Source organism: Hordeum vulgare, chromosome 7H (assembly GCF_904849725.1).
Source record: "Hordeum vulgare subsp. vulgare chromosome 7H, MorexV3_pseudomolecules_assembly, whole genome shotgun sequence".
NCBI classification, from domain to species: Eukaryota; Viridiplantae; Streptophyta; class Magnoliopsida; order Poales; family Poaceae; genus Hordeum; species Hordeum vulgare.
In genome coordinates this window covers 149,077,009-149,090,768 of record NC_058524.1, presented here as the reverse complement: position 1 = coordinate 149,090,768, position 13,760 = coordinate 149,077,009, and the positions used below count along the sequence as shown (strand labels likewise).

Genomic DNA, 13,760 nt, shown 5'->3' with positions numbered 1-13,760 from the left:
CACTAGCTGCCCCCTTGGACCACCATTGCCCTCGATCTCATGCTTCCCGTACCGCTAGCCTACTTCTGCCCCCTGCAATCGCGAGAGATGGTCGCCACCGATCTTATAGTCGGCAGCCGTGGGAACTGCCACTGGCCGCCTATAAAAGAAGCCCCTCAGCAAAGCAGAGCCCTCCCCCGACCTGCAAGTACCTCCCCATTGCGCCAAGCTGGTGGCGGACGTGGAGAAGGCCTCGGAGGCGGAGGGCGAGTGGGAGATGGTGGCAACAGGGGACGGCGACGTCTCCACCGGCGAGGAGGACCCTACACCGCCCAAACCGCAGCAGCAAGAACCGGCAGAGGAGGAGGGGAAGAAGACGGTGTCCACCGACGGGCTGGACGCGAGGAAGCTGATGGAGATGGTGGTGGCGCTGTGCGAGCGGAGCGCGCAGCAGTGCGCTCTGATCGGGGCCCTGGCGGAGCGGGTGGACACGCTGGAGCGCTCCGTCCGGCGGGTGGAGGAAGCCGACCGGCGCCGCCGGAGGAACAAGAAGATGAACAAGGAGGCCAAGAAGAGCACAAAAGGATTCTACAGCGACTACTAGATGATACGATATTAATTGATGAAAACAATCTGTCTTCAATTTGATTTTTTTTCATGCGTTTTAGTAGTTCGTTTTTGTAATATTGCAATTTCTTCGATTCCATTAGTTAATTGTGTGAACAAACTTGGATCATGTCACCAAATTTCGTCAGTTTCAATAGAATTGTGTTATGCTTCAATTCAAGCTTTCAAAATTTGTCCGTGGCTAGACTCTCTCCCAAAATTCTTGTCTTAGATTTAACAAACCTCAAGATAAGAAGACGGCGCCGTCGGCGGAAGAGGCCGCCGTGAGGGTGCATGCGGCGGCGCATGGGCACATGGCGAGGAGGATGGTGCGGGAGGTGCGCGCGGTGGAGTGGCAGGCGGACGCCGTGGCCGCGAGGGTGGCGGCCGAGGCCGACGCGCTGCACGCGGATGCCATGAAGCGGGTCGGACTCGGGAGGAGCTCATGCGCCTGCTGCTGCGCCTCGACGGGGTGCGCGGCGCACGGGAGTACCGCCGAAGGGTCACCAAGCGGGTGCTCGCGCTCCAGGACGTCGTCGGCGCGCTCGGGGCCGCGCCTGCGCCCGCGGTAGTTGTGGCCGCCGATGCGTCGGTGGTTCAGGTCCAGGATGCAGAGGAAAAAGCAGAGGATGGGATGGTGCCGGAGGTTCAGGATGCAGATGAAGAAGCAGAGGATGTGATGGCGCCGAAGTTGCCGGTTGAGGATGACAGTGTTGCGGATCCTCTGGCTACCGCCGTGGCAACTGAAACCGCGGCGATGGAGGTCGACGTGGCGAGTCCCGTCGTCCTCGACGAGGCCGGCCAGACCGAGTCCGGGCTGGTGGCAGACGTGAAGAAGGCCTCGGATGCGGAGGGCGAGTGGGAGATGGTGGAAATAGGGGACGGCGACATTTTTAGAACATAGAAATGTTTTACTATATCATCAATTGAGAATGTGCAAGTTGTAGATGGAAAATTCTGACAGCTCTTACAGTTATTCTAAGTGTCAAGAGAGACCCTAAGCGGTTATCTTTAATGACCGGCCTGCACTACCTTCTATTTTCCCTTAAGGTCCCACCCCACGGTGTTATAGGAAAGCTTGCACAGGATCGACCAAGTTTCGAAACCCGAATATGACCATACAGTGGTCAGTTTGTTTACATATCGCACAAATTAGTAGTATATTGTTTAATCGTATTTTCAATCCAGGTTATTGAAGTATTGATTTGTTGTCACCAGTAATTTGACTGAAGATAAAAAAGTGTGGAAATAGCAGACCATGCCTCCAAGTCCTACTATGTTTGCTAGACAAGAAATTTCTACACAAGAATTGATCATCAACAATATTTTGTCGAAGATAAAAACTTGCCTACATAGCTGTGCATTCCTACAACCTGTTATGTTCCTAACCTTGGACACCAGGTCTATAAACAATTAATGTTGGAAATACAATGATTGCTTGCTAGACGGGCATAACACTTTGAGTTAGATCAGTTTTATAATTTATAATTGTCTATATAATGTATGATAAACCCTTGCATAATTAATAAGACCAGTTACGTATACAATTATGTTTGCAATATGATCTATGCCTCATGCTAAATCATTCCCTTCAAAAAATAAATTCCCTAGATGGAATAGGCACATATTGCCCTTTTTAGTACTACAATTACATTTCGTTCCTTCATTTCAAAATGCATCACAGATAGAGATACGGTACGACAAACAACTGTGTGTATGTTCCTAATGCAGATGCACCACCATGTAATTTCCTGTCTTAGCATGCATGTAGATTAGTCTTGCCTTGCAGCTTTTTATGTGTCACTCAGAAGCAATGCTGTCAATAACTCATACCACAACATTTCATCTCTTTCCATATAGTTTAAGAAATATGAAAGAATACATCTTGTTTTTCTAGGCGAACATAACTTGGATGAGTCAATACTTCAATAGCATAGTGGCCGTCAAGGTAAATTATTCTGCCTTGCTGCAGTTGTGTCATCTTTGCTCCTGCGGTTGACTCCATGAATGTGAAAGCTATATTTATTCTTAAGCTATCGGTGTCCTCTAACTTCCTTCCATGACAGGTAGTTGCTCCCAGTCCCATCCTTATTACAAGGGATGCAGTCAGGTTCAATGGACAATGATGTTTGGCCTAGGTTTGAATTTGTATCTACTAAATCTGTGATGTAGTAAACCACAATCGACGCGAGATTACGTACTAAACATAATCAATTCCAGTGTGTTTATCAGGAGATTTCTTTTATTTTAGCATTTATAATGCACTTCGATGTGACATTCCTTTATGCCATCATGCCATACTGGTTATTTTGAGCAACCTTTCTATGGTATTTTTTGGACAGATTTTAGTGTAATCTCAAGTACCGCAATATATGGAAAACAGGTGCACGCTTGGGTGTATATTTTATTCTATGTTTTATTGCTTTTATTTGCTTTGTTACTGTAGCAATAAAGAAGAACCGGGCAGAAGCTCCAATTAGTCATGTGCAAGACTAATGTAGAACTGTGGACTATGGATTCCTTATTTTGTCGTTTCAGAACTGGGATCGTAGGGACAAGTGTGGACTACTGATTCACACCGGAACTGGCTTCGCCATGGCACATCTTCACCAATGAGTCATAATGTCGGCAACAATATTCAACCATTGCTGTTTCCTTCATTTCCAAGCATCACTCTTATAGGCAATATATGCAGGTTTATAATCCCTAGGAGGGATATGAAAGATGAAACATACATAGGTGCATTGCAAAATAGATTATCTAAACTAGCTTTTCTGAAATAATGAGAATGACCATCCTTGAGTTTGATAAAAACATGCTATGTTCGTTTGCAATACTTTTTATTACCACTATCAGATTATCTTCTCTATATACGTGAATTTTCACGTGCGAGCTTACTGATATACCCCTATAAAAGCACGAAAAGAAATATCCAACTAAGCATATTAGCCGTTTGATTGTGTAATCTAACAGTGTACAAAGCGCACTTACAAAAACAAAACTCGACTAACCCCAGCCCCGTTACTAATCCCCTAATCGCTGGATGACGTGACAAGAATGGAGCATAGATCAGTTATGTTTAGCAATTCATACAATTGGTTTTTCTGTCCATGTGTGCAAATGCCAAAATGCTTGGACGAAGTTTCTTATTATTGACACCATTCGTCCAGCAACGGTCCAGCTTACTTTTTAATAATAGAGTCATGGCTTTGAGTAGTGACATACCCTTGATTTTTTCATGCATCAGTAAATTCAATGCAAATTAATGTTTTAGTCTTATACGTCATCATTTTTCAAAACGGTGTTAATAATGAATATAGAAATCATCATAATGATAAGGCCACAAATAAAATTATGCTTTCTGATTCGAATTAATTGACAAATAAAATCATAATGTACAAAAGCTGTGTTCGACACTCCTCCATCAGAGAGTGAAGCACGGAGCACCCTATTAACTGCTCCCTAAATTACAACTACACGTCGCTCAGCTTCGCTCTAGAGCCGCGGAGCGGAGGGAGTCCTTTTTTTTGCTTGGTAATATATGTCTCATTCATATCATAAAGATCAAAATAAAAGTTACATAAAAACCGACATAACAAAATTGAAAAGATAGAAGAACATCTTTGAGTTTGACACCAACGTCCGTCACCTGCCTCCAGCACCACCACAGCAGCCACCGAATAAAAGAATGATGAATAACCTTCTCACCAGATCTCGATGCGGCTCCATCGTTGATATGCAGCTTTGCGGACCTCTAAGGTGGCTCACTAAAAGTGAAGCCATTGTCATTGAACGAACCAGACCAGGGCAACACCCCGGACACGCCATCAAACTTCAGATCTGGTACCCCACCACGACTAAGACGTCAAAATAGAAAACCATATCTGACACCCACGAACCACGAGCGGAGGGAGTCCTAACAGGCTTTAAGTACTAACAATGTTGTTAATCAATACGTGCAGTCAACGTGCACAATTACTAGGACAGGGATTTTAAATTTCGGATCCTTTGAACATACGCACATTTATATTTGATGACGAACACGTGCACTGTTACTAGTTTTCGTAAAGGAAACCGGGGGCTTTCGCTGGTGCGTGCAGGGCGCGTGACGTGTTTGCTCCGTTGGTGCAGGTGCCGCGCGCCTCGCTCTCCCTCCCCTTCCGGTATAAAATGCCACTCCCCCACAGTTTATTTATCGATCGATTTCTAGCGATAGAGCTCTGCACCGCAAGAGACAGAGGAAAACACCAATCCCGCCGGCCGGCCGGCGACGTGAGACCGTGACTCCGCGAGCGGAGAGGCCCGATCGCGACGATGGGCAGCGTGGCGATGGACTCCGACTACGGCGCGACGCGCGAGCTGTCGCCCCTCCAGAAGGAGCGCGCGCTGTATCGCCCCGAGCTCCCGCCCTGCCTCCAGGTACCCCCAAGCCTCCTCCGATTCCCACTTCCCCACGACCTTTCGCGGCGGCATTGCCTCGCCGTGCGGAATCCCTGGTTCCCGTATCACGCCCGATTCGTCGTCCCACAGGATCGATCTCGTCGACGGCCTGGGGAGTGCGGTTTATCCGTTTCGAATATTTCCCTTCGCTTTCGGGTGGTTCGTGCTGGGGTCGGGGGATTTTAGGTGACCGCCCCTCCCCCCACGGCGGAGGTGGATCTGAGATTACCACCCGTAAAGGTCGAAGGGAAAGCGACGACACTCTAATCACCAATTACTGATCCAAGCATCCCGTTCGTAGAAAGCATCTTACATGGCTGGGCTGATCAAGCTGATCGTTTTCTTGCTTTACAAGTTGATGGGTCTCTTTCTTTTCCGGGTGGAAACCAGGGCACCGCGGTGAGGGTGGAGCACGGCGACGCCGCGATCGCGGCTGACGGCGCTGATGCGCATGTGATCGGCCACGCGTTCCCGCACACGTATGGCCAGCCGCTGGCGCATTTCCTCCCGAAGACGGCCAATGCGCCGGACGCTACGGTCATCACAAAGCACCCTGCCGTCAGGTACGCATCTTGTAGATATTATCTGGAAAATCTTCTGGATATGGTGAGTTTGTGATGGCATCTAATGCCGACATTTTTCTTACGTCGCATATGGAAACTGTGCTCTGACCAGCTCTCCTTGTAAAGAAGAGAAAAGACAAACTCAATTGAAAATGCAGCAACAGTGAGCTGTCGTATATTGTCTGAGTCATCCTTTAATGTAAAATTATCTGTGGGCTGCAGGGTTGGTGTCGTCTTCAGTGGCAGGCAGTCCCCAGGTGGGCACAATGTTATATGGGGACTACATAATGCTATAAATTCTCACAACCCAAGCAGCAAGCTTATCGGATTTCTTGGTGAGTGGATTGATTTATTCAGATTGTTCGTTGATGGATATGTAGCTTTATTATTCCAACCATATTCGGTCTAACACTAATTTACCCATCAGCTAGAGGGTCCTAGGATAGTAGGAATTGAAAAACACATGGATACTACTTCGAAATAGATCTTTAAAATGCAGGAATAGTTGTTCTGATGGAACGAATAAAACACATAAGGTAAATCTGTCAATCATATGCGAATGAGTGGACAAAGGATGTTGTACAATGAGTTGAAATTCCTATAAGATTGAATCTTAGTAGATCAGCGTTATTAATTTGGTAACATCATTCCTATGTTCCAAATGTCCTCCATAGGTCAATTTTTCTAAGGATTCGAATCACACAATAACCCGACGAAAGTCTTACGATATAGAGAGGGCTGGGATTTTGTAACTAATATATATAATTTTTGTTTAGTAAGTCCAACCAACTACTGGTTGCTCTGCCTCCTTTAATACCGAAAAGGGATTTCGCCACGCTTTATATATAAAGCACTCACCATACAAAGCACACTGATACAATCATACAAATACACGCCAACACCGCACACAACACACTGAAGGCAAGATACAAAAGTGCAGAGCAACGCCACACCACCCCCAACGACTACCAAACAACATGAAACGCTTGGAGACAACGAGGACCTCCATCACGAGCAATCCCCCGAGGAGAGGCGAGGCGGATATCGACGGCGCAAGTACTCCAAGACGGTGCCTCCATAAGGGCACGACCATGCGTAGCCGCCACCATTCAATCCCGAAGATCAAGTTTTCACCTGGAGCATCACGAAGGAGTGGGAGCACCACGACGGAGCCTTCGTGAAGGATACGGCGTCCACGGACGTCGTCACTGTCGGCCCATGAGCAAGTGGTGTACCTCGGTTTTCACACCCCTCCGACGGACCCTAGCTCCGTCAACCACCCGCAGCCAAACCACCCGCGTGGCCATGGCTGCGCACCCGCACCCAAGACGCATGCTCCGCCCACGAACGTCGCGTCTCCCACTGCCAGGGCCGTCGCCCTGCATCCAGACACCCCAAGACCAGCCAAAGTGATCAGCTTTGGACCAAAGGACGCACCCAACTGCCAAAACCGCAGCATACGTCCTGCCTCGAACAATGTCGGAGATGCATCAGCCCGCACATAGTCGGGGAAAGGGGGAGGAGAGGGAGCGGACACATCCACGACCGGCACACCCCTGTGCCGGTGACGGGTGGTCCGACCTCGTCGGCGCCTCCCAAACCTCTAACCTACATCCCCATCGCACACCCCCTGTGTCGCCCCACCTTGGCAGCCGGCACAGCTCCACGCGAGGCCACCAACACACACCCGTCCACCGGCAAGGAGAACCCCAAGGACTGCGACCAACCACCAAGAAAGCTCACCGGCGAGCCCGTCTGCGCTGCCCGCCGCCACCCAGCCACCGAAGCACCTGGAATCTGGCTAGCCACCCACCGACCTGCCGTTGCTGCGGTGCTGCATCCCGTGCCACCCTCGGCCCGCGTCACCTAGCCCCAGATTCGTCCGCGCCGTCAGACCACAGATCTGGCCTCGCCGCCACTGATCTTGGAGAGCAGGCACGCCCCAACACCTGGCCGCCCGTCGCGGGGTAACAGAGGCACCGGAGCTCCGCCTTTGCCCGCCACACCGCCATGTGTGTCTCGCATAGCTCCATGCTCCGACCCGAGCCGCCGGTCTGTGCCAGCACCGCCCGACCAGGAGGACCACGAGGCCCCGCCACCGCCGGCGACGGCGAGGGAGGAGGGGGGAGACCGGAGGGATTTAGGGTTGCCCCCCGATCGCCTAGCGGGGGCGACGCGGGAGGAGGAGAGGGGGTTCTTTTTTCCAACCGCCTCCTTCAATTCCAAGTCCTGAATATTTTTTGAACATTTACATAAATGTGAATCTGCAAATTTTGGTCAAATGTACATTTCTTTATGTTTTGTAAAGACAAATTATCTTAACTTATTGAAATTACTGTAAATCCTAAAACATACTTTTTTGTAGCATACAAATAGATACACATTTCGCTGGAATTTACAAGTTCACACTTCATGCAACAAGCTAGATCTCTTTTTTTACATGTGATCGTTTATTCTCTGACTGCAAGTGGGTGCACGAAGCGCATGTGTGCAAAATGCACACTCAGCAAACTAAAAATTAATCAGGGGCCTCTCTGATTCCACTATTTTTCTACGATTCTACATGTTGCTGTTTGATTTTTATGATTGGTTGTTACAAGTATGCTCCCAAAGACGAGAACGGGCGTTTGGAGGCTGAGCTCCATGGTGCTCAATTTTTTTGAAATTTTCAAATTTCAATTTTTTTGGTTTTAAAAAATCTGAAAAAAAATATGCAAGTAAAGAAGGATGTTATGTGTATGTGTGTAAATTTCAGGATAAAATACCTTGAAATACAGTCTGCATAAAAAGACAAATTCATGCCATGGGACGATGAATAGTATCATGTGTTACAAAAACCCCAGATTTTTCTTTTTTGTATAGGCCTCATTTCAACGTATTTTAAAAAAAAATTGCACACGTGTGTGTTACGTCCTCATTTATCTCTGTATTTTTTTAATAATTTTTTGAAATGTAAAAATGTGAATTTTCATGAATTTTGGATTTCAAATTTAAAGGCCACCATGGAGGCCGAGCTCCAAAAGCAATTTCCGCCCAAAGACTCCTTAATGCAACTCATTTCGCAAAGAGTTTATGTTGATCATTTGCCGTGGTTTGCCAATAGTTCAACCAAACTTCCTTTGGTACAAATTATTGTGGTTATCAATGTTATAGGAATAGTTCTCTCTAGTGTCCTTGGAATCTTTTGAAACAAACAGGACCTGTTCACTTTACATATCCAAACTCACAAAATAATGAAAATTCTTAAGAAAATCTTATGGATCTTACTAATTTGTGTCATCAGCATAAGACACCCAGTGGGACAAACAGTACCAGGTGCCACTATTAAATCTTTGGAATGCAAATACCCGAAGCCCTCAGTGATTTTTGTCCCTGCGTTCACTTGTGAATGCAAAAGTTTGACTTGCACATAATTAGCTATCGCATGTATATGCTCCCTTTTACTGATTATTTCTATTTTTTCTGTTGAAACAGGCGGAACTGATGGCTTGTTTGCTCAGAAAACTTTGGAAATCACCGATGAAGTTCTTTCTTCCTACAAAAATCAAGGTGGTTATGATATGCTTGGTCGAACCAGGGATCAAATCAGAACAACTGAACAAGTAAAGGCAGCAATGACTACTTGCCAGGCTCTGAAGTTGGATGCTCTTGTAATAGTTGGAGGTATTATTTGTTACTATCTATTAAGATACTGGACTGATATTAGCTGTTATTTACTCTGAATGCGCTCTTTCCTTTTCCTAGGTGTCACATCCAACACGGATGCTGCTCAGCTTGCTGAGACTTTTGCTGAGTCGAAATGTTTGACAAAGGTGGCTGAAAATTGTCTAATAAAGTTTGTTCCTTCATCATAATCTTTTTTTACTGGTTCACATCCCTGTGGTAATAAGTATTTTCCTTACAAAATGCAAATAGCCTGAGACAGTCTGTTTTTTAACAGGTAGTTGGTGTTCCTGTAACTCTGAACGGCGACCTTAAGAACCAGTTTGTCGAGACAACTGTTGGCTTCGATACCATATGCAAGGTACATTAATTTATATAATACTCCCTCCATTCTTAAATATAAGTCTTTTTAGAGATTTCAAAATGGACTACATACGAAGCAAAATGAGTGAATCTACACTCTAAAATATGTCTATATACATCGGTATGTAATTTGCATTGAAATCTCTAAAAAGACTTATATTTAGGAAGGTAGGGAGTAGCAAAGCTATTGAGTTGCATCCTTCATCTAGCATGTGATATTATTTTAGAGGTGCACTATCTACCTATTACTTCCTTTGTTCCGTAATATAAGACGTTTTTGACATTACACTAGTATGAAAAAACGTCCTGCATTATAGGACGGACGGAGTACATTTTATTGATCTGTCTGGCTGTATGGTGCTCATTCTCACTACTCATCTTTGATTATCCTTTTTTCTTACTATGGTTTCGACATTGTTTGTTTTAGTGTTCCATTATTAATTTGTGGTATTTAATTTCCATTTATTTATGCTAACATGAATTGCTACTTATTTAACAGGTGAACTCACAGCTCATAAGTAATGTCTGCACTGATGCTCTTTCTGCTGAGAAGGTAACACATGATGAATGGTCAACTTCCACCTTAACACATTTCATGAGTTTAAATACTTGTTTGATGAAAGCTGGTATAGTAGTCCTAAGTTCAGACATTTTCTTTCTTCTACATACCGTGCTACCGGCTTATTACTCATAAGTTTGCCTCCATTTTATAAGGGCGCTCTGTATTTTCTACATAATTTTTGAATTTTGACGCTCAAAATTCAAGTACACGGTCTCCATTTTTTCTCTCTCTTAAAGCTTCATTGTTTTTCTCGGCAGTATTACTACTTCATTCGCTTGATGGGACGGAAAGCATCTCATGTGGCCTTGGAATGTGCTCTCCAGTCACATCCAAATATGGTTAGGGATGCTACTTTTATTTTGAATTGACTTGGTTGATCCATTCTACAGACATTACAAACTAATCTAACCTAATAATAATGCTCAGGTCTTACTAGGGGAGGAGGTTGCTGCATCAAAACTTACAATTTCTGATATTACAAAGCAGATATGTGATGCTGTCCAGGCAAGGGCTGAAAAGGGTAGGAATTATGTGGTTCTTACAAGCTTCATATTGTGGTGTCATGTTGCCACTAGCCCAGTATTCATAATATCTTGGGCACATAAATATATCACATGCAGTCACATTTATTCCTTATGATTCACAGTATCATACTATCTTGCGCAGATAAATACCATGGTGTTGTACTTATTCCCGAGGGCCTTGTCGAGAGTATACCTGAATTGTACGCTTTGCTTCAGGTCAGTATCAGTACATGAAACAATGGTGTTCTTTGTTGAATAGTTCACTGAGTTTAGCTTATTCTTGTAGGAAATTCATGGGCTACATGATAAAGGTGTTTCCGTTGAGAACATCTCTTCTCATCTTTCGCCTTGGGCTTCTGCACTATTTGACTTTCTGCCTCCATTTATCAGGAAACAGGTATGTATTTCTTGTTTTCATCTTCTGAAATCCATAATTTGGAGAAGATTTTGTTGCTTCAACCTTTTTTTTTTTGTCGTGCAGCTACTTCTGCATCCAGAGTCTGACGACTCTGCTCAGCTTTCTCAGGTGGCGCAGCAATTCAATCTTGTGATATTAGCTTATCCTTTCCGTTTTACATTTGTTCGGCCATCAACTTTATATGTGTATCTTGCAGATCGAGACTGAAAAGCTTCTTGCCCAGTTAGTTGAGACAGAAATCAACAAACGTCTGGTAAGAATATGCTGTAGTCATTTGTTGGAAACTGGTTTAAGACCTATGGGTTATTAGTTCACTTGTACAATAAGCCCCACCTTTATCAGTGCATATTATTTATTGGCTTATTTAGGAGGAAGGCACTTACAAAGGAAAGAAGTTCAATGCAATTTGCCACTTTTTTGGCTACCAAGCAAGAGGTGCTCTGCCATCAAAGTTTGATTGCGATTACGCCTATGTAAGTTCAAGCTCACTTCTCTATATCATGTACCATCTGGTTATTCCTCTTAATGACCTGTTAACTGTTTGGTTCCAGGTTCTCGGTCATGTATGCTATCACATCTTAGCTGCTGGTCTGAATGGCTACATGGCCACTGTGACAAACCTAAAATGTCATGTGGAACAGTGGAAATGTGGTGCTGCTCCTATTACGGTGAGCATATTGGATTGTTAGTGTTTGAATGTTTTTTAGATTATGTTCCTTTAAGATTTGTACATGAACCATCTCAATCACACAAGTTTATGTGAAACGCAAAGTAATACATAACCGTTTCTGCATTTGCTCATGAGCAGTCTATGATGACGGTAACGGGATGGTCGCGTGGCCCTGCTGCCAGTCAAATTGGGAAGCCCGCTGTTCACATGGCAAGCGTCGACTTAAAAGGAAAAGCATACGAGTAAGTCTCATATTAAGTACAGTAGCAACTTTACCAGCTACAGTCAAGCGTGTTCCTCTTCAATTCTCCATTGCATGTTATGTTAGAGAAAATTCTCCATTGTTTCACTGAATACGTCGTCCATAAATGGACGTGGGCTCTTATTGACCGTAGAAATCGTTTTGTGCCTTACAGGTTGCTGAGCCAAAACTCTTCCAGCCTCCTGATGGAAGACATCTACAAGAACCCTGGGCCGCTGCAATTCCAAGGACCGGGTGCCGACGCAAAGCCCATCTCGTTGTGCGTGGAAGACCGGGACTACATGGGAAGGATCAAACAGCTGCAGGAGTATTTGGAGAAGGTACATCGGCCAACAACTTGGTTATCCGACTGGTGATAGTCCTTCTATTGGTTCTCATGATGCATGCCACGCAGGTGAAGAGCATCGTCAAGCCTGGGTGCTCGCAGGATGTGTTGAAAGCGGCGTTGAGCGCCATGGCGCATGTGACGGAGCTGCTGACCATCATGTCTTCTCCGTCTTACAGTGGCCAGGCGACCATCTGAGAGCAAACTCGGAGCGTCCCATATGCCGGAATCCCACGTGTTTCCACAGGCATAATTTTCCTTTTGTCGGCCCATAGAAACCGGGATCTTGATAGTTCGTCATCTGAGTTTTAGACTGCAAAGTGTGGCGACTGATTAAAATGAGTTTGGAGATTGGGATTTGGGAGGAGTTAGAACAGGAATAATTGCCCACTTTTATGGCAGAAATCAACGTCAATATAACCTGTGAGTTAGAAGCTCAGGATATAATAACCGAAAATACTGTCTAAATTGTAACCCTATTTTTTCTTCTCTGACAAATGCAATCCTTAACTGCTCTTATAGTATGGGACGAAGGGAGTAGTAATAAACCCGCTAGAGAAGCGCCTTACGTCCCACTAACATGGCACCATAGCAAGCAACAAAAACATGAGTGAGGATTTTGGGTTCCAGGGCTCTTGGAGTCCGAAATTTTCAAAATTTCAAAAATCAACCTTTTAAGTTTCAGAAAAATTCTTGTGGAAAAAACATGTAGTTAGAGATGTATACTACATGTGTGTAAAATTTGACGAGGAAATAAATTACTTTTATTTGTAGCTTGCATAAAAATGTATTTGTCACGGCCCGGCTGATTGCCACGCAAATTGTAGGCGTGCGAGACAGGAGGGCGAGGGCGAACCCCTTGCCGGCCTATGGTTGGAGAAGGGGGTGAGGAGAGGCGCCGTAGCGCAGGAGGTGAGGATTCAGATTATTCTCTGTTTAATTTTATTGATCCAAAGGCTGGCTATATAAGCCTGATTACAAGACCAGATTACAGACTGGCTATATAAAGCCTGATTACAAGACCAGATTACACACTCTTACTCTAATTGGGAGTTGGCAGGGTAACTACAGGACTAAACCTTTCCAACTAACCCAGACTCCTAATCTAACACTGTAACACAACTTCTATAATTAAACTAGGCCATAGTTTAGGCCGGTGCAGGCCCAGACCGCATGGGGCCTGCCTTGCGCCTATAGGATTGACCCCACATGACATCTCCCCCTTCATTCTGGAACACCTCGTCCTCGAGCTGGAAACCCGGATAACAATCATGGAAGGTTGTGACATCCTCCCATGAAGCAGCAAACGTCGGCTGGCCCTCCCATTGAATGAGCACATGTTCAACGCCGCGAGCAATACAAGCATGCAATGCTTGGACAGGAGT

The 13,760-nt window shown here is 45.2% G+C and overlaps 1 protein-coding gene across 1 annotated transcript; it reads left to right on the top strand.

Annotated features, from left to right (window-relative positions):
* The first annotated feature begins 4,782 nt into the window (after positions 1-4,782).
* On the top strand, positions 4,783-12,832 carry LOC123408374 (pyrophosphate--fructose 6-phosphate 1-phosphotransferase subunit alpha-like). Its single transcript, XM_045101498.1, has 18 exons — positions 4,783-5,004; positions 5,416-5,588; positions 5,811-5,923; positions 9,063-9,251; positions 9,333-9,400; positions 9,529-9,612; positions 10,114-10,167; positions 10,434-10,514; positions 10,603-10,696; positions 10,843-10,916; positions 10,987-11,097; positions 11,182-11,226; positions 11,315-11,371; positions 11,487-11,591; positions 11,670-11,786; positions 11,927-12,030; positions 12,205-12,370; positions 12,445-12,832. The coding sequence occupies exons 1-18, from the start codon at positions 4,900-4,902 to the stop codon at positions 12,571-12,573; spliced, it is 1,869 nt and encodes a 622-aa protein (XP_044957433.1). The 5' UTR covers positions 4,783-4,899; the 3' UTR covers positions 12,574-12,832.
* Positions 12,833-13,760: the final 928 nt, after the last annotated feature.